Genomic DNA, 20672 nt, shown 5'->3' with positions numbered 1-20672 from the left:
GACATTGAACTGCCATGGGCTATATCTGTGTAGGGGTTCCAGGCCATCTCCATACATGACACAGGGCATATACTCACTCATAAGTGGATATTAGACATATAATATAGGATAAGCATACTAAAATCTATACACCTAAAGAAACTAATCAAGAAGGAGGACTCTGGCTAAGATGCTCAATCCCCATTCAGAAAGGCAAAGATTATGGACATCAGAAGAAGGAGAAAACAGGGAACAAGTCAGGAGCCTACCACAGAGGGCCCCTGAAAGGCTCTATCCTTCAGCGTATCAGAGCAGATGCTGAGACTTATGGCCAAACTTTGGGGAGAGTGCAGGGAATCTTATGAAAAAAGGGGGAGATAGTAAGACCTGGAGAGGACAGGAGCTCCACAAGGAGAGCAATAGATCCAAAAATATCTGGGCCCAGGGGTCTTTTCTGAGACTGATGCTCCAACCAAGGACCATGCATGGGGTCAGTTTTTAATCCTTTAGCTCAAGCTGCTACCATGATGATATTCTGGGCATGCTATGTTCTTCACAGCCTCTTTGTAACATCTCAAAGAGTCCCCCAGTGAGAACTTCTAGTTTTCACAAATGACCCTGCAGTTGCCTCTCACTATCCTTTATTGCTTATGTTTTAATTTTGTGGCTTTATGGCTAATGTCACTTTCAGTCTTTAGGCTATAATGCAGGGACTATTTCTGCTTTATTGGCCATCACCATCCAGACTACATTCTACCACAGTGTTTGAAAAACACAGCAGGCATTATTAAAAGTGTTAGTCAAACAAGGAAGATGCCAAAGCAGGTGAAGGAATGAAAATGGATCCCTAGGTAAGGGGCAAGGACCAGAAAAATGAATGCAGAAAATTATCAAAGCTTGAGGAAGAGTTTTCCACCCAAGGAAATTCCAACCTGTCACCACAGCTGCAGAAAGGGTGCAACTGCAGAAGAAGAGGGAGAACCAGAATGAAAACCTGAGGGATTCACGTTAGAAGGCAATTCAATTCCCCAGAAAGCAGGATCCAGAGTCAGCTTGGAGCCCAAGAGCACAGCTTGGGAAACGCCGCGGGTATTGTTTTCTTTGACTAGGTGTTAAGGAGTGTGGGAGGGACTCAAACAGAACAAACAAAAGAAGACAAGTAGGTGTGTATCACTGTAATCACAGCCGGACACTCAACATGGTGGCGACTTAGAAACACAGTGAATAAACACAAAAGTGGCAAAATGGACAAGTGATTTACCCTAGGGAGACTGAGGAGACAAACACAGACTGAAAGTGCTGTTTATGCATCTGGCATCAAACTGCTAAGTAATGGCGCTTGTGTGAACCGACTTCCTGTGGTCTGAGGACCTGGCTCAGGAAGACAGAAGTGACTGCAGGTGAGCCAGGAAGGAGGTAGATGACATCAGTGTAAACCCCCATTTAAAGAAGTGTACCAATTAGTTAGCTGTGTCTGCAAGTGTGCATGCACTTGTGACTGTGTGTGTGTGCGTCACCGAGTGAGCGTGGAGGTCAGAGGACAAGTGGTGGGGGTCAGTTCCCTCCTGACTTTGTGGGTCCCAGGGGCGGAGCTCAGGTGACCAGGCTCCATAGAAAGTGCCTGTACCAGCTGACTCATCTTGCCCAGCTGACCCACCCCGCAATTTTATTTTTTAACTATTTCTGAAAACAGAAGGGTTATTTAGGTCTTCTACATCCTTGTTTGAGCACGAGTTAGTCCCTAATCTCCCATATTGAGGGAAAAATTCTTCCCAAATCAGGGCTCATAAACTATAAGGAAATCCTCCACATGTAGGTGGTGGCTGCTTAGACACACCTAAAGTAATAGGGAAACAGCCTGGGTAAGACAAAGAGGGCTCATTCAGTGTCAGAGGGTTCAAGTCAAAGAGTGAATACAGCAAATTTCTTCCAATATGTACAGAAAGACACTTGATTCCGAAGAGCCTTACCTAAGAAAAGGTCCGCTTTCTTTTATGTTTCCAAACAAAAGGAAACAAAACAAAAAACCAAACCTAACCAACCAACCAAAGCTGTTAAAATTAGTACCCTGACTGACCACTTACTGTGATTACTAAGTAATAAGTAGAACAACAGCACATGCTTAATTTCCGATGGTTTTCGCTAGCATCGATTCCTAAAGCACAGGAAGCAAGCAGTAATCTATAGTTACCTAAATTTGATTAAGAAACATTTTACAAAGCCAGACATTTTACAAGGCCAGGTCTGGTGGCTTATATATAAGGGTTGGTTGGGTCAAGGCAAATTAGCTAGGCTTTTTCCCCCCACAAAATTTTAACAACAGCAACACTGAAAACAATACCTGACAATGCACACCATATTCCTAAAACGATGCAGTATTAGCCTGAAATGCCAACCGTGCTGAGGATGAGAATCCTTTAAGTAGAGAGGCTGCCAAAATGAGGATGGTAGAGTGAGGGAGTCAGTCAAGGAAGGGCCGTGGTGCCTGTGGAGATGGTGGCTGATGACAGCCATCCCGCGGCCATCTAAAGGACACTTCTGACAGGATGGGTGGCGGGGGTTCTTCCCATCACAGCTTTCACAGATCTCAACAGGTTTTCAGAGAAATGTTATTGATATTCAGATTACCCTTGGAGACATCATCCTGTGCTCCTCTGCCTAACGGTCTTAGTGTCTTGTCAGAGAGCCCTGGGCCATGTGCCACCAGACAGCAGCAGAGTAGAGGGCTGTGCCATTTCCTGTACTTTTGTTTGTTAAGACTACTCACCAAAGAGAAATCAATGCATTTTACAAAAGGAAAACTAGTCCACAGCCCATGATATACTCTGAGAAGAATTGTGATAAATGCCCTAAAATACTTATTTTTGTGTCCTACAAAAAAAAAAAAAATCATAGAATTTTCACTGAGAATCTATATTATTCTATAAATTGAGCTTCTAGTGGAAGCTCACCACAATGAAACGGAATGTGACTAAGACTGAGTTCAGGCTCCAATTAGGAGTGAGCTGCTAAATGGGAAAACAATTCACATGCATTTTTAAACATAAATTTAATTTATGGAATTAGGACGACATCCAGGATCATTTTCTAAACCTACTTTTGGGGTCAAACAGCAGAGGGACAGTCTCATAGGCTCTTTATTCCAGAGCTCCTGGCAACTGACTAGATCCTATCCTGGGCAAGATCATCTGAAAACAAGCTGCACACAGAGCCCCATCCTGTAGAGGCCAGAAGACCCTGGAGCCCCTCACAGAGAGAAAAGAGGGCTGAGGCAAAGGTGCCGACCCAATGGTGGGGGCACAGCTGCAGACCTACATGGAGAAGCAGCTGTAAATTCAGACCTAGCGCTCCAGAGGAAGGGCCTCACGGCCTCCTTTGTAGAACCTCCGAGGGCCATGGGCGTTATCATAACACTCTGTGAAGTGTTTGGAGCCTCAAGGTGGAGGGGCACGGGGTCTGCTCTGGGTCTGTCACATCACTGGGATTCCAGGCATTCCCGCTATGAAAGTGCTGTATATAGACTGATAGATCATTTTCCAACATGGAATTTATGTATTTTATTAAAAGTCGTTTATATTACTGTAACAAGTCATAGGGATGTTAAGAAAAACATCAGCCTGGATGCAATGCAATTCTTTATGGAATTCAATAACTAGATATTTTATTTTTTAAGCTGTAAGGGAAAATTTCAGCTCAAGTTTATGAATTCCCTATTATATATTTAGTCAGTTCTTTCCAGATAAAAGAGAAAACATTCCTGAAACTTTAAAGCAAATTCTATAGATACATCACTACATTTCTCTCTCAAAATAAACTAAAAAAAAAAACAAACACATATCTTTAGGAACACGAAACAGGTAATAATTATAACTGTATTTTCAATAACTTAAGTGTTCCTGAATTCTATATATTTGGATACCATACCAAAAATTACCACAGCAAAAGTTTCTTCATTGGATACTGGACATAAAAAAATAAAATCATATTATTCTTATGTTAAGAATAATTAAAATTCACCCTGGTGTAGGACTAACATTTTTTTTGCATATATAAAGTGAGTTTTTAAAAAAATGTCATATAGCATAATTATAAGTTTCTCTGAAGACTAAGAGATATAAATACAAATTGAAGGCATCCCGTTTTTTAAGTACCTAGTGTTTTCATGAGAGGCTCACAGGACTCACTAGCACAAAATTATGTGTGTGTGTGTATGTGCATATGTGTGCGTACGTGTGTGTGTGTGTGTGTGTGCATGTGTATAAGAGTAACTTCCTGGAATTATCTGCTGCATTGGGCTTCTCTGTTCTTACTTTAGACTATTCAAAAAAAATCCAGATGCTACTGAATATAATATATATCTTATCATATGTAACATGTATAATATCTGCATATACTATATAGACCATGTACTCTTGCTTAAGAACTGGCCGTTTTTAATTAAACCAGCTTGCTCTTACTGACTCTGCATGCCAGGAAAACACTGAAAATAATTAAAGCACATTCTTTTCACATGAAGATGAGCTACACTGTATATTTTTAGAATTACTCTGGAATAGCAAAGCTAATGATTACTTGTTTGATTAGTTTTTACAAGTGATATTCAAAGCATCACAGTGATGTGCTGTGTTCTCACAAGTAAGCCAACATTTCTGTGTATACGTCTCACTAAATCTGGCAGCTATGCAAACCACATCATAGTGTCAATGCTGAACCGCTTAGAGAAGATGAATGGTACTTTTCAATTTTAAGTACTGTTTTTTAAATTTTAAAAAAGAAAACAAAACAAGAGCACTTACCAGAAATACAACAACCATAACACCCACACCATTTTATGAATTAAGACTATTCTGGGTATTTTAGTAACTCAAAATGGTCTAAAAATAGAATTTTTTGTGTTAATAAAAGACAATGTCCAAGACCTAATAGTTAGAGAAAAAGGAACATTAAGTATAATTAAGACAAATCAACATGAAGCCATGTTTGCTCACATGAAGAATGTACTTTAGAGAGCCTTGGAACACTTAGCAGCAACAGGATTTCCAGTGTGCAAGACTTATTTTTAACCCTGTATTATTTTCTTTGGTTAAATTTTATAAAATATAGGGACATATTACTTTCATAGTGTAACTAATTAAAAATGTCTAAAACACAAATGAATAATAAGACCAAGTTGGTAGAATTTTTTCGAAGCCTCCAAGTTTTTTAACTCCCTGATAGCATCAGCATTCGCTTTTCTATCAGATACGAGTTGGTACCGAAGGCCTCGACGAGCCTGGAGGAAAACACCTATACAGGCAACAAATGCTGCTGCCAGCCACCTCCATTGCCAGGTGCCAGGAGATGTGCTGGCAGGAGCCTGGCACCGGAGCAGGCACCACTGGGGAGATCTGGGAGATCGTGTGGCTGCCAAACCACTGACAGGCATACCTTTGCTTTTTTTGTATGGTTTGGACAGAAATAAACTTAAAAAAGGGCAGATGTTGAGGTTTCTTTCTTTTTATTCCTTGAAAGTGTAGAGAATAAAGTTGAGTGCATTAGCATATGCCCGTAGTCCCAGCCACTTGTGAGGCTGAGGTGGGAGAATCCTTCAACCCAGCGGGTCATGGCCAGTCTGGGGGAGGATACAGTGAGGCCACCATCTCAAAATCAGAAACAAAACCCAAACTGAAATACACAGAACACAGTTCTTACAAGTTCCACATGGAGAAGGCACAGGGAAGCAAACAGTAGGCAGGGCTGTAAAACCCCCAGCAACACGAACCTGGCTGTGGAGGTCCGTCTGTTACACGGTGGCAGGGGTTAGGGGCATGGCCACGCCCCTAGCCAGCAGTGCCATCGGAATGAATGCCTTGCAACCTTAGGGACCTCAATTTGCTCATCTGCACAATGAATCAGCTACGTCGCAGCCTCATTCCTGGCACCAGCCCCACAGTGCTATGAATCAAGACCTCCCACAAAGCTTAGTAACTTTCCATGTTCTTTAAGAGGCTTATCTTATATATGATGATAAGAAAAGGATTACATGAGAAATTAAATCTCTGGTGAATTTTTATGGTGTGCTCATAAGAAGAATCGTGATAAAATCAAACCATATGCATTTTGATAAAGAATTAATTAGGAAACACAATAAACCAGGTGCTGTGGCTGTCAGCTTCATGACTCCAGAGTGTTCAAGGCATTTCAGTGCGTGGGGTGACATTATGTTTTCAGGGACTTCTTTTTACATTAGCACATACTCTCTCTCTCCACGAATTAACATACTGTCTAATATATGTATAACACATTCCTCAGAGGAAAATATTTACGTATAGTTATACACACCCCTATATATATACACACATATATATTCCTAATTTTTAAAGAGCTGGAGGTCTTGCAGAGCTGCTCTCTTACAGGTCTCTAGTCTGACCCATGGCTTCACCTATGACAGATCACTTTAACTTTAGAGCCTGGTATGACCTCCACCCTGCCTATGGGGATGTCCAAATCCTGCCCCAAATGGCTCCTCACCCGGGCAGCACTTGCTTTATGCATTGTGCAGTGCACCCTTGCTTCGGCAGGGATTCAACCCAAGGCTGCAGGCATGCTAGGCAAGTTATCTACAACCGAGAGCCACATCCCCGGCCTAACTACTTCATTTTAAAACTGTTTGAGTTTGCATAGTGTATGTTCTCTGGGGACCTATTAGGGCTGGGGTTTGGACATGAGCGAGATGAGCCTGCAACAGCTCTTAAGGGCTAAGCTGACACTTGAAGAATGATTATGTTGGGAGATGAATGTAAAAGTAATGTTTGCAGATGGAGACCAAAACTGGAAAATCAACCCCAGTCTAAACTAGACATGGTGCGGTGAGTCCAGATAAGGAAAAGAGGGGTACAGGCAGCAAGTGTTCTCTTCAGGAAGTGGTGCCTTAGGAACACAGGCACACCAGGCAGGGGAAGGGCAAGACCAGTTTCCCAGGAGTGGTCAAGTACAGGAAATGCCTCTTCTCCAGCTGACACAGGGACAATGGAGAAGAATACAGACTCAAGAGTTACATGGCCTTAGTTTCAATGGTCAGCATGCAGCAAGCTGGGGACACCAGTAAGGCTTGATCTTTCACTGCATTTCATACTAAATCAAAAACCTTATTACTGCCCCGTACTAACTTATATTTCCACTGCAGTAATTTTATCCAGGAAGTTTGGAATAAAACTGTTTTGAGTTGGTGACTTGTACCTTTTCAAAGTTACCATGCTAAATTTCTAAGCCTCACCGTGATGGTTCTTGGAGATACGTGATGAGGACAGAACCTTCACAAGTGGGATCTGTACTCTTTTAAGACTGGACACAAGAGATTCCTCCCTGTGTCCTCCGTCTTGTGAGGGTGCAATGAGCTGCAACCAGAAAGCCAGCCCTCAGCAGACAGCACACCTACTAGCGCCTTCACCTTGGACTTCCCACTCTCCACACAGTGAGAATTATTCGTTATTTAAGCCACTATGAATGACTGCATGTCTGTTACAGTAGCCCTGAATTAAGACAGACATTTGTTAATTTCCTAAGTCTGATGCTGAACAGCAGAACGGTTCTCCACTGTAACCTAGTAGAGAACCATGCTTTCTGAGTCCCAGCCTTCTCGTGCTTCTCTCCATATTCTCCAAGCTGGTGCTGCATGCAGGAAACCTCATTCCTTATTTCCAGACTTTGACTTTATCCGAGTCACCCCCCCCTTTGAGAGGGATGAGGCTTTAAGCTTGATGGTGTTGGTGTATTTTGCTGGTCACGTCTCTGTTGTGTAGCAGAAGGGTAAGTGATGAGCTCTACATATGGCCAAGAAGCCAGCAGTCTCCCACACCCTGATGTAACAACAATCTCTAGCCATTGCCAGATGTCTCCTGGGAGGGAAAACCACTACCAGTTGAGAGGTGCTGGTCTATGCCAAGACACATGTACCATTTTGTTTTTCTATTATAAAACAAACTCTCCTGCGTGTTCCACAATGTACCATGCCCTGACTTTGCCTCCACAGCATAGAGTTTATGTCTCTTCAATACTCGAGAAGTAACTGGAGATCTGGTCTTCCTCCAGCAACTGCTCACTCTCCCTTCCTCCCTTCTTCAGAGTGAAACTTTGAGAATGGCTTCCACTTGCTTGTTACTTTGATCCTGGTGCAAAGCTATCAGGGTCCTCTTGACACCAAATGCTCAGATAACCCAACTGCTTGATAGCAGTTGTGCTACTTGCAACCTGACACCCACATGTCCAAAGATAGCTAAGAGGGTGGTCCAACTCAAGATGGTAGATTTGCTTAAAACATAAGAGGTTTGTATGTGTGTGTGTGTGTGTGTGTGATTTTTTTTCTTTTCTTTTTGTAATCCAACTGCATGGTTTTCTGCAGGACCTTTGCAGATGTCAAACTAGTGCCACAATGTCAAACACTTGGACGTGCCTAGAATGTTCTTCCCTTCACCTTTGGCTTCCAGGGCACATCTCATACTCTGGTGTTTCCAGCTGTTGACTCTCTTAATATTAGTATCATCTGGTTCTGCCATTGGCTTCCTTCTCTTCTCACCCCACAGACCTCACTCAGGGCCAGTGCCTTCACCACAAATTCTGCTTTCTGGCACAGTACCCTAACTACAGTGATTTCTCTTCATTTGACTTTGGAGCCCTACTCTCTCTGATTCCAGTTTTTGAAACATCCCAAACTATGGGTTCTTATTGTCCACCCTGCCTCACCTCCATGCTCCAAATCCTCCTGGGCCATTGATTTTGTGGTACTGTCACCTATTCAGGTAGACAATAATCCAGTGACCTCAGACTTATCTTAGGTTCTAATGTCACTATTAGCTGAACCAAGGAAAGGCCTGGCAATCACGCTTCTTCCTCCCTTCCACCCATCCAGTTTAGTCTTGTATTTCATTTCCATGTATCCCTAACTAATTTCCTTGTGCTTGGTTTAACTTGCTTCTATTTAACCACCTGTGATAATGCTTTAAAATCTTTTAATATCATTTCCTGAGGTCACCTCCACCAGGGGGTCCCTTGTCTGGAGGATAAAATATAAGCAAGCTGGCAGAGTGCACTGGGCTGCTTGTGGCCCAGTGCCTGCATTTCTTCTATAACTTTTGCCCTTTAAATCTACATTCCCCAGACATGATCATAACATCCTATATCTTATTCAAGCTCTTCTTCTTAGGGCATGTTTTTTCCTAACTTCATAGAGTACTACCTTTTAACTCACAGAAGCTGCAGGCTACGCGTTTTTCCCTTGGGAGCGAGTCCTGGTTTTCCTGGTGTGTTCTCAGCAACATGTACATTGTCTCCACATTATCTGGTTCCAAGAGTCTGTTGAAACTACCTACTCACAAGTGGCTTGCCACCAGTCTGTCAAACCCATCAGGGTAAGTACCCTGTTATACCAGCTTCATTTTGGGCTAAATGAATGGTCAGTATAGAAGAACTAAGTAATTACACGCTGAATGGCTGATACAGTGTTCAATTACCAACAATTTTACCATGACATTATAATGATATATGCAAGATATATATTTGTTTAACAATATATATTGCTTCATAGTCAAGAATTAATGGGGCTTGTCAGCCTAAGGAAAGAGCGGATGTCACATAATGGAACAGGTCTAATAAGCAATATCCATATAAATTACTACCCGCGTCAGAGAGCTACAACAGCATTTCTCACAACAGCTGAAAATCTTCAGTTACTGTCAGGTGAAAGAGATGGTCTAAGAGAGCTAGGTAAAAAGAACAACTTTTTTCTGTGACTCCTGCGACCTTTGGCATCAGTGTGAGCACCTAAAGCCACAGCTCCACTTCTGGGCTGCGCGCCATTACGGGCTGGGACGTGGGGGTTTAGGACTTTATCCTCTCTGAGCCTCCTTGGTTTCCTTATCTGGAAAATGGCTGTAATGTTTGCTTTATATATTTCTCATTGGTGCCCAAGACAAAAGAAGTAGCAATGTCAACAATGGAAGACCATAAGCATGAAAAAAAAAAGAGATATTTTATACAGACGGAAAAAAAATAGAGCATCTTACATATAGCGCACATTCCTGACACACATACCTTTTGAGAAGCCCAAGGTTTTTCTGTTTTAGTTTTCTCCTTGGGAGTTAATGGAGGGGATCGCTCCTTTACCTGTGGAGGTGAGTCTCGATACAGTGCTGGAAGTAAAAAAGGGATTCATTTAATTAATCCAGGAGTACTCTTCCACTTGGGAACAAACTACAATGGAGGGCAGAGGCTTCAATTTAAAGAAATGGACATTCAGTTCTTTGCTGTGAGAGCAATTGATGTGGCACTCACTAGTTAATGCAGTTTGTAGTCTGACCCATAGTTATGACTAGAATTTTAATCATGAGGACTTCAGAAGGGCAGAAGGTGTTACTTCACATACTGTTGGACACTTATTTTAGTTTCTCTCATTACACAGTGGTCAGGAGCCTGCTGTATGCAAGGTTATCTGCCAGGCAACAGCAGCCGCTGCTCCCATGGAGCTCCTGTCTGCCTAGAGCTGGGGTGCTCACCCTTCCTAATGCTTCAGTACAGCTCCTCCTGCTGTGCTGACCCCTAACTATAAAATTATTCTGTTGCCATTTCATAACTGTAATTTTGCTACTGTTATGAATCATTATGCAAATATTTATGTTTTCCAGTGTTCTTAGGTGACCCCCAAAGGGGAAGAGCTCCACAGGGTGAGGACTACTGGCCAAGAGGCAGTCATGTCCATAAAAGCAGCATCATTCAAAAGGCAGCGAATAACAATGATAAAGTGGTATGGGGATGGAAAATCCTGAGCAGAAGGAGGAGAAGGTGTGTCAAGCTCTGAAGAACAGGTAGTACTGTGACTAGAAGGATAATTTGGGAACAGGGAAATGAATAAACATGGATTTAGGATTATATCCAAGATATAAACTTAAATCCCCTTTAATCTTCGATGATAATCTACATAATCTATACAAAGTATGTGTATGGAAAAAACCCATATGGGAATCTTCAAGGGCTAAAATGAAAATCTATTTTAATGGCGAGTAATTTGGAATTGAGAAATTCCAGAGATGGACTGAATTGAAATTGTACAATTAAGATTATGAGATATTAGTGGATGTGGGTTGGCATCACTCTTAGGTTTCTTTACATGGCAGAGAAAGGGTGTTGGATGTGACTGACAGAGAGTGATCCTGCCGCCTGCCCAGCAGCTCACAGCAGAGCCAGACTGTGCAACATGGGTACGTTATCTTCTATTTGCCGTTCTCATTAAACAGTGTAGAGATTCTGTTCATGTACAAACTCTCTTACATTCGCTTTGCACACACGGCTTCAGATAAAGACCGAGGAAAATTCCTCCCTCCATTTTAGAATAGAATATGCTGCTGAGAGCCATTTTCCTTGTTAATGCTAAAGTCTGGTAGGTGAATTTTTGTTAAATTTAGGCAGCAAGTAGGATAAAAGGGAAAGAGAAGCACCTGCTGACATGTGAGATTCAGCTATTATGCACTCAGGTATTCTGAGATTTCCCTCCTGTTTGTTCTCACCCGCACAAGGCCCTCACAACAAGCAGTGGCTAAGGAAGGCATTAATTATTCAAGCGCACAGTAAGCAGTGACAGTTGCAGGATGGTCATGACTTGAGGCAAGGAATCAATTCTGAACAAAGCCGTCAACCATCACTGTAGAGGTTTCAGAGTTACTAGACACAGAAAATAAAGTCTTCTTAGACCTTAACTCACTGCAGATCCAATGTCTGTGGCCTCTCAAGAGGGCAAGCCTACAGGTTTATTTCTGCAGAATGTGCTGAGAGCCACGTGATATTTTCATATTGTCAAATAAAAACCTATCTGTAACATTCCCCCCGCCCACACTGGTATCTGAAAGGAAAAGGCTGTATGTCCTAGTCAAGTCACAGACATCCTTCTACAACTCTACCAGCAGCCGGCCACTGCCACTGAAGCTCAGCAGGCCTGCCCAGGGCTGGCTCACCAAAAGTGTGAGGGACATGTGGATGCTGTGGCAGTCAGGAAGCTGGAAGTGTTGAGGGCGTGGGAGAGGATTTTAACACTGTCTTCAGTCTACCGGGTAGTTACCTGGTCCTAAACGGCTTCTTTCCACTCTGCCTTCAGCTTTCTCCATCATGCATTTTCTTTGAGAGACGGAATGTACCGCTAGGAGAATTTACAAGCTACTAGTTGTGCTTTAGAGATACATAAACCAGGGACAAACAGAAAACTAAAAACTGTGTCATAGGAGAGAGAAGTGGGCAATTTTTTAATTCTTGGCATTCTTAAGGGGCAGAGTTTGCTGAGGCAACAGACAGGGTGAGGAAGGGGGCTGTGGAGAGACACCAGAGTGGGGCTCTGGGGACACGTGGGCAGCAAAGTGGGGACAGTAAAGGGAAGTCACTTCAAACAGATGTAGCCTAGCACAGTAATCAAGGAAAAACATTCTTCTTCCTCCTTTTAATTTTTTAAATATATCCTTTTACTCTCAAAATTCAGAACTTAAGCCAGGAAGTAATAGTAGTTTTGTTCAGTCACAATTTGGTTTAAATAGGGGTTTCAAAGCTTAGCATGAAAATCAACTACTAGGAATAAATAATTCTTTGCAAAAACAAGACAATAAATATTCAGAGCAGTGTTTCCTACTCCATTCTCTCAGAGCCACCACATCAGTGCCTGTGTGAGATAGCTTTGTTGCCTGCAGTGCACCGTGCTTATTCTAAAGGCGACTCCCACAGGCCAGTGTAAGCTGGGCATGGGCTTGAAATCTCCTTCCTAAGTGCAGGGTCTCCAGCATGCCACCAGGGCAGCTGCCATTAGGACTCACTCTGGAGAAGCAGTGCTGTGTGGCCTGCTGTGACAGCTCACCTCACGCGTAGGCTTTCTGTGTTAGTTTCACCTTCCCGGGCTTCACAGTAAGGCTACAGCTTTTAGAAGGCCTTGTTAGGAAGCTGTCTGTTCTCTTTTCTTTTCACTTAATGAACCTGAGATTGAGATAGCCCCTTCACTCCTCTGTCAGCAGGCACCTGGCCAGAGTTGGGGTATACAAATAGGAGGAGTGCGGGCAGAGGGGCTGGAGGTACTTAAGATGCTAAGAGTTACTCAGGAGAGAGAAGAGCTGACAAGACAGAGCAGTAGGTGGGAGGGAGGAAGGAGCTGAAGGAAGTGGCTGCTGGAGGCTCCCCAGGAATGAATGACAAGGGCAATCAGCAGACATTCCAATCTCAGAGCAGAGTGGCTCTCTGGCTTACCAGTGCCTCTTCCTTTCAGCTTTTCCATTATGAGAATGAAAAATGTTTCAAACTGGTAAACAGAAGCAACGATGATACAGACAGTGCACTAAAGGGGAGAAAGTGACCAAATCCTGGGCTTGTATATCACCTTAGTGTACCAGGAAGAGAGCACACACTTACTTTCACTAGCCACATGATTAGCTGGAAAGAAACCTTCCTGTCCCTTTCCTAAGCTGCCGTACCACCAGTCTTCATTATCTTTGAAAAACACTCGGATAATGTCTCCGCGATGGATGGTTAGTTCATCTGATCGGCTTGCTGTGTAGTCGTAAAGAGCCACTACCTAGGAGAGAGATAAGACCACCACAGCTTTATCACAACTGTGCCACAGAAAGAGCCCCAACACTCACTTCCTCTTGCAGAAGAACAGCTGAAACCAAAGCAGGACTTTGGTAAGTCTGAGGCTGTGTCAGGGGTTGCTAATAGGATCAGGGGTGGTGGGAACACAGCAGGAGAAGCAAGATAAAAGACTGTGGGATTGAGAAATGGTTAAGAACACTCAACACACAAAGATTAGCTTCAAAATACCAGATGTTAAAGTTTTAAAGTAAATTACTTTGAAGCAAATTAAAAAAAAACAAAAAACAAAAAACAAAAAACCCAACAACCCTCGCACTCTGCCGCCTCTCTTAGAAGGGCTTTATAGTACCCCTTCAGGTTCCATTTTCTGCGTTAAGCAGATGCATCTGGAAGAAAAAACTTCAGCTTATCAGTTTTTCAACAAAGGAAAGCTCCGTGGATCACTGATTATATAACCCTGTTATCATCACAGAGTTTATTGCTGAAGTATCTTTTTGAGAGAAATATTTCTTGAAAAACAGCTTTTGATATTTTTATACCAACAACCTAAATCTTCTGACTTACCTTTAAAAGCTGATCTTTTCTGGACACAAATTAAGAGGAAAGGTCTTTCTGTGAGAATCCCCTTCTCTGTTTTATAACACTACTCATCACATTTGATGTGTTTTTTCTTAAAAAATATGCAAGTCAAAACTGATGTTTAACAATTCTTTGTAGCATTTCAAAGGACAGCACGTGTGCATCCACCTCATACCTGGAGCCCTACACAGGGTAGGGCATGATAACATGGTGACATGAACACACTTTACCACTGTGCCACCAAACAGGGCTTCAAGTGTACCAATGATGGTAATGAAAGCACACCATTAGAGCGCTTTGCAACTAGGCTGATGGACTCTTTCACTGAGTAACAATTTCAATCCCAATGTGCTGCACAGTAGTGGTAAATAGGATCATCTCGAGAAGAGGCACCTCACTTAGGCTTTGTAGGAGAACAGAGCGCAATCAGGAAAGAGAAACCCCAGGAGTTCAATATGGTGAGGCCCAGCACTGAGGAACAGCCAAAGGCAGGGGAAGCCCCCTGAGGGAGCCAGGATAGTTAGTGGGGGTCAAAGGAGGACAGCCGTAGTGTGAGGGCAGCATGCTTGCTTGTATGAGCCCTAGAGAGCTCTGGTTCCTCACAAGGATGGTGGGCGCTGCAGTCACAGGCACACGCATCACAGCAGGTTAATGTTGCTGTATGGACCACCCATCATCTAGACGTCATAAAAGCGACAGATTAAAGCTTGCGCTAAAACTTCCACAAGAGTCCATTGATTAAAGACTCTCTTGACAGACAGTGTTCCACAAAGCCTAACAAGATTACCCACTGCACTTCAGTACCCATTGATGGTCTCTTACGATCCAAATGAGGCAGATCAGATTTTACGCTTAGGTCAGTGGTTCTCAACCTTCCCAATGCTGGAACCCTTGAAGACATCCCTCATGCTGTGGTGATCTCAAACATGAAACTATTTTCATTGATACTCCACAACTGTAATTTCGTTGTTATGAATGTTCATTTGATCTTAGCTAAAAGGCCAAGAAGTGATGTTGTTTTGAATCTTAATGTGAATATCTCATATGTAGGGTATCTGGTATGGGATCCCCAAAGGGGTCATGATCCATAGGTTGAGACCCACTGTACTAGCTGCTGTGACCTAACACCGTGTTACAGTTCCACAGCTCTTGTTATAGACCCTAGTGCGCTACTCAACACGTAAAGGTCGAAGCTCCTAGTTCCTAATGTGAATATATCTGCAGATAGCCTTTAAGGAGACAACTGAAACTGATGACATTTGTAAGTCACCCTGATCAACAGAATCACTATGCTTGGGAGAGGAAGAGATGCCAGAAGCACACAGGCACACAGAGAAAAGGGCTCTGTGAGGACACTGTGAGAAGGTGACTGCGTGCCAAGAAGCAAGGCCTCAGGAGAAACCAACACTGCTAACTTGATCTTGGACTGCCAGCCTCTGAAACTATGGGAAAGCAAATGTCTATTGTGTAAGCCGCCTGGTCTGTGGTATTCTGGTATGCAGCTCTGCAGACTAGTGCACTTCCACAACTTGATGGCTTCAGATAAGCCTCTCACCACCATCCTGTCTTGGAAGCACATGAGTAATGCCTCCCATGTGACTATTTCCAGCCCTGGTGAGCTCAAGCTCTGTCTCTACACTATCAGAGTGCTACGCCCCGAGGCCAAAACAATGTTTTGTTGGTGTTTTGTTTTCCATCAAATTCATAATGAGCATCCTTAGGAGGGTGGTGGTAGATGAAGCTTCCGCCTCTAATCTGTGGGTACAGACCCCTTTGACAGGTGAACAAACCCTTCCACAGAAGTTGCTAATGAGCATCAGAAAACAGCTATTTACAATATGAATCATAACAGCAGCAAAATTACAGTTATGAAGTAGCAACAAAAGAATTTATAGTTGGGGTCACCACAGCATGAGGAGCTGTACCAAAGGGTCACGGCGTTAGGAAGGCTGAGAGCCACTGCTCCACAACAATGGAACTATCTTTGAAGCATGTCATCACAGTATTATTGACATTTAGGCACACACTTGCTGTACAACGAGGAACTATGACTCTTACACTGAAAGTCCGCTACAGAAACGTTGCTCAGGAGAAGGTGGTGGTGCGGTATCCAAGCCTGCATTCCTATCCAAGATGCTCTTACCTTCCTGTTTGCAACCTCATATTCTCTTCTAGTAAGTGAAGATTAATGGTAATCTTCTTTGGTTGAAATCAGTACCAAATTATGAATAAATCCTGACCTTTCTATCTACAAGATTTTATTGTCCTGAGTATTCAAACAAAACTGTAAAAAAGACAGCCAGCAAAATCCCTACAAAAGGATTGTCTCCAATGGACAGTATCCAGACCACCCTTTGGTTACAGCAGGAAGGACCCTCTGGTTGCAGCAGGGAACATCCTCTGGTTGCAGCAGGGAGCACCCTCTGGTTGCAGCAGGGAGCACCCTCTTGTTGCAGCAGGGAACACCCTCTGGTTGCAGCAGGGAGGACCCTCCTGCTGCAGCAGGCCTCCGTATACACAGTTTGTGAGTGTGTGTCTTCTGTACCATGACATTTGGTGTCTCACTATGTAGGGCAGTGTGTGTGCCTGTTCCCTGCATGTTGTTTTCTGAAATATGATTCAATTCCTGAACTGAAAAAGTAGTAATGAAATCTTTCTATGTAAAATGCTTAAAGAAAGATATGTACTTATATGTTCAGGTTAGTAATAAAAGTTCTGGGAAATGAAATGGTTCATAAAATCCACTTTTTTCATTCAAAGACCACAGGGTCTTTGAGTTTTGTTGGTGTTATCTCATAAGAGATCTGGAAATTGAAATATCATTAACTGAAAAATGTACTTAAAATACCTAATCTAGCCAATATCATAGCTTATCCTACATACCTTAAATGTACTTTAAGAATTTGTAGTAAGCCTATAGTTAGGAAAAACTATTTAACAGTGGATATTCAAAACAGAACTTCTCTTTTTTTAAAGCCAAATTGATTAAACACAATCTTGAGTAAAGTGCCATGAACAGCTCTTGTTTCTATTTGTTTGTTATTTTGAGGCCAGGTTTTACTACATCATCAGGATGGGCTCAAATGATCCTCCTGCCTCAGCTTCCCTAACGGTGGGACGCCAGGTATACAGCACCACCCTGAGCGAGGCTGGTCTTTGTTCTGTCTGAGTCTCCCCTCTTCTCTTTCCTTCTTTATGTGGAGGGGTGGGTCCTGAGGCTCACACACACTTGCCAAGTGTTCTACCACTGAGCTACATCTCTAGTCATAGGGTTTTCCTAGGGATCCCATGTTGGACTTGAACTCATGACCCTGCTACCTCAGCCTCCCGCAAACTTGGATTATAGATGTGCACTACTCCAGCTGGGGCTTAACCTTTGGTTATTGATGCACACATTTCAAAAAATTAGTCTGTATAAGATGCTACATAGAACTTTCTTTGTAATATCATCCAAGAAAGTAAGCATTATGATAGCTAACTGTGAAGGATCCTCACGACCCTGGCAGGAACACTGAGCAGTCAAGTTCAGCAGTCTACTTGTTCCTTGTACTTTCATCTAGAACGGAAGCCAACAGTCAATAATCATAATGTCCTCAGGCAATTTAGCAAGCCAAGTTATGTTGAATAAACTCTTACATCTGAGCACCTCCTCCTAAAACAGAGCTTCTGTTGGCTTCATCGTCACTGCAGAACTTTCCTCTGCCAGCCGAAAACCAGAGGGACACCTGCCCTCTACCACCTCCTCTATGATTTCTCCCTTGATTTACTTGATCTCACGCTTTTTGATTTCAGAACTGTGAGAATGAATTTTGCTTATTTTAATCACCACGCCTGCAGCTACAGCTCTCCCAGAGAATTACAAAATGTGCATTTTGCTTTGCAAATGAGCTGGTTTTTCCTGTATTCCTTTAATGTGAGTTGGACCTTGTGGTGCCATACAGCGACCTAAGGTCATCTCGACCCTTTCCAGGTTGACTTTTAAGTTTTGTCAGAACAATTTAAGAGACAACTTCAGGGCTAAATTAGCTTCACTGCTAATGATTCTATCTATGCTTTTCTACTGTTACTATGGCTATCAAAAATGTGAATTTTTTTCCAATCCTACTATTCATACTGGTGACTCTCATCATGATGGTCCTTTGTCCTGTGTATGGACAGGTGGGCATAAAGCCAAACACTTAACGGTACATACAATGGTTACTGCCCGGTTATTATCAATTAAGTAATAAAAGATAAAATTTAAAGTACTTTTTCATATTTATCTTAAAATTAAGTAAACTCTGAGAAAGTTGTTTATAATACTAATTAAGGAATACTGTGTTTTTTCTATTAAAACAGAAATAAGAGAATAAACTATACTAAAAGTAACATTAATGATAAATCCTGAATTGTATAGAAACCTATTATTAAGTGTTATATGAGCCCGTCCGACTGAGTCACACTGGATTCTGTTTTACTTCACAAGAAGAATAACACATACCCTATGCCTAGCATAGCACAGCAGAATCAAACTTCTTCTAATTATGTATATGAATACCACATGAGAGAACCCAGAGAATACTTATAAAAAGTAATCAAGCTCCTGTTACTTTTAACTAATCTTATTTAGATAATAACAGATAAAAACCAAGCAAATAGTTGCACAAAGCATATTGTTTTGTAGTCATCTGAGCATTTATAATGCTGGCATATGCAAAACTGGAAACATTTAGTCAAAGAAGTATTAGAAAGCATTTGATTTAAATTATCTTCAGATAAAGTGACAACCATTCTTTTTATTTACTAATAAAAAGAATAAAATTACTAGGAATCAAGAGAGCTCCAAGGTAAAGTACACCACAAAACATCTGGTTTTTATGACTTTAAAATTAAAGTCTGTATAAGACAGAGTCTGGAGCACTTATCCTTCAACTTTAGAATTTTACTCTATGTGTTCAAATAATTATTCCAAAAGAAAAGCATTTGTAGACGTGAAAGTGAATGGAAACTAATCACATGCTGGGCGCAGGTGCTGCAAAATCCTGTCTGGTAGCTGCAACTTCACAGCAGAAAAGCCCTTAGTGATAGTTAAACAACAACGAGAAATCCCTAACAACAAATGAACATGGAACTTAATGAAGTTTACTCTGGGCTCCAAAAATAAAGCACGTTACAGGTTCAGGTTTACAGTTACAGGATGACGACAGCTTTCCTATGAATTTCTGTAGCCCTTCAAGTCAACATTTTGAGACCCGATGGCCAACGTTACGGTTATCAGGCTGTAGGGTCCGTGGGAAGTAAGGACAGCATGGGGCAAAGGCACCCTCAGTCTGTGACACCACTGGGAGATGGAACTTGTAACAAGTGAAACACAGTGGGCTACTGGTCTCTTTTCTAACCTCTCTGCTTCCTGGCTATGATGAAGGGAGCAGCTTCCTTTTCGAAATGTACTTTCTCCATGTTGTACTGTCCTACACAGCCCCAAAGCAACAGGAGACCAGATACTCTTGGAAATGTTCATGTGTATGCATGTATTGGCTGTGGTAGGGAAGAAAATAAAGATGTAGCAGAGAAATGTGAGTGAGCTTACAGGAGCTTTTACTTGTAAATCTTCTTCTGATACACAGGGATGGCTACTACTGGGTAAGGGACTATGACAGGATGGAAAATAACTAACAGGAGCTGAGCCACGGAACACTCTAATCTCTACAATAAATGAGTATGGAGGAGCTTCTAGCAAAGCAGAATAATAAAAATTGGCTGTTCTCATAAACAGGCAACCAACTGCCAAAACACTGCCAAAAACTGTGGAGAGTAACTTAACCAAAATTGTAAAAACGAAACAAATGCTTGTAACAATGAGGACTGTATGTTTAATAAAAACTGTTACAAACAGCAGCAACAGCTGAAGCATTAACTTGCCGTACTCAGTACTCAGCACTTCCTCGCAGCTCCCAGGCAGCCCTGACAGCCAGCAGGCTCAGAGACACAGTGGCAGGAAGCAGTAGTCAGCAGGGTGGTGGGCGCCTCAGAACGCCTTTCCCACGGAGGCAGCGTTCTATGCAGCATCTCCAGGAAAGCATCCATTTTGACGGATGTCCATAACTCAGAGAACAGCATGCACATAAGAGAGGTGTAACTCCAGAGGATCCCCCGAAACTACAATGGACTGTTAGGAAGCAGTGCTGTAGGCAGTAATAGGAGTTAGGCCCAGATGACTCAGTTTCCAGGTTTGATGCACTACATTATTTCAAAGGTGTAATTAACAAAGAAAACTATACAAATGTAAGGAAAGAGGAAAATATGATCACAGAGAAAGCAAAAGGTAGACAATGTTCCTGAGAATGTATAGATGTTAGGTTGACTAGACAAAGATTCCAAGTCAGCATTTAAAAAATTAAAGGAAATTCGTTTAAATAATTACAAGAAAGTGTGATGATGATACCTCACTGAAATAGAAAACAGCAATAAAACAATTTCAAAACCCATGGAATTCTGGCATTGAAGAGCAAACTATTTGGTAGAAGGACTGATCATCAGATACA

General features: G+C 42.2%; 1 protein-coding gene across 2 annotated transcripts in view; it reads right to left on the bottom strand.

Moving 5' to 3' along the window:
- The window catches only part of Ahi1 (Abelson helper integration site 1), a 149533-nt gene that overhangs the window by 18293 nt on the left and 110568 nt on the right, over positions 1–20672 (bottom strand). For both annotated transcript variants that reach the window (XM_060373693.1, XM_060373694.1), the window contains 2 exons: positions 13390–13552; positions 10048–10145 (listed from right to left, as the gene is read on the bottom strand). In XM_060373693.1, the coding sequence (XP_060229676.1) occupies positions 10048–10145; positions 13390–13552 (261 nt within the window). The remainder of the gene's footprint in view (positions 1–10047; positions 10146–13389; positions 13553–20672) is intronic.

Source organism: Meriones unguiculatus, chromosome 20, assembly GCF_030254825.1.
Source record: "Meriones unguiculatus strain TT.TT164.6M chromosome 20, Bangor_MerUng_6.1, whole genome shotgun sequence".
Taxonomy (NCBI): Eukaryota; Metazoa; Chordata; class Mammalia; order Rodentia; family Muridae; genus Meriones; species Meriones unguiculatus.
This window is presented reverse-complemented; position numbering and strand designations above follow the sequence as displayed.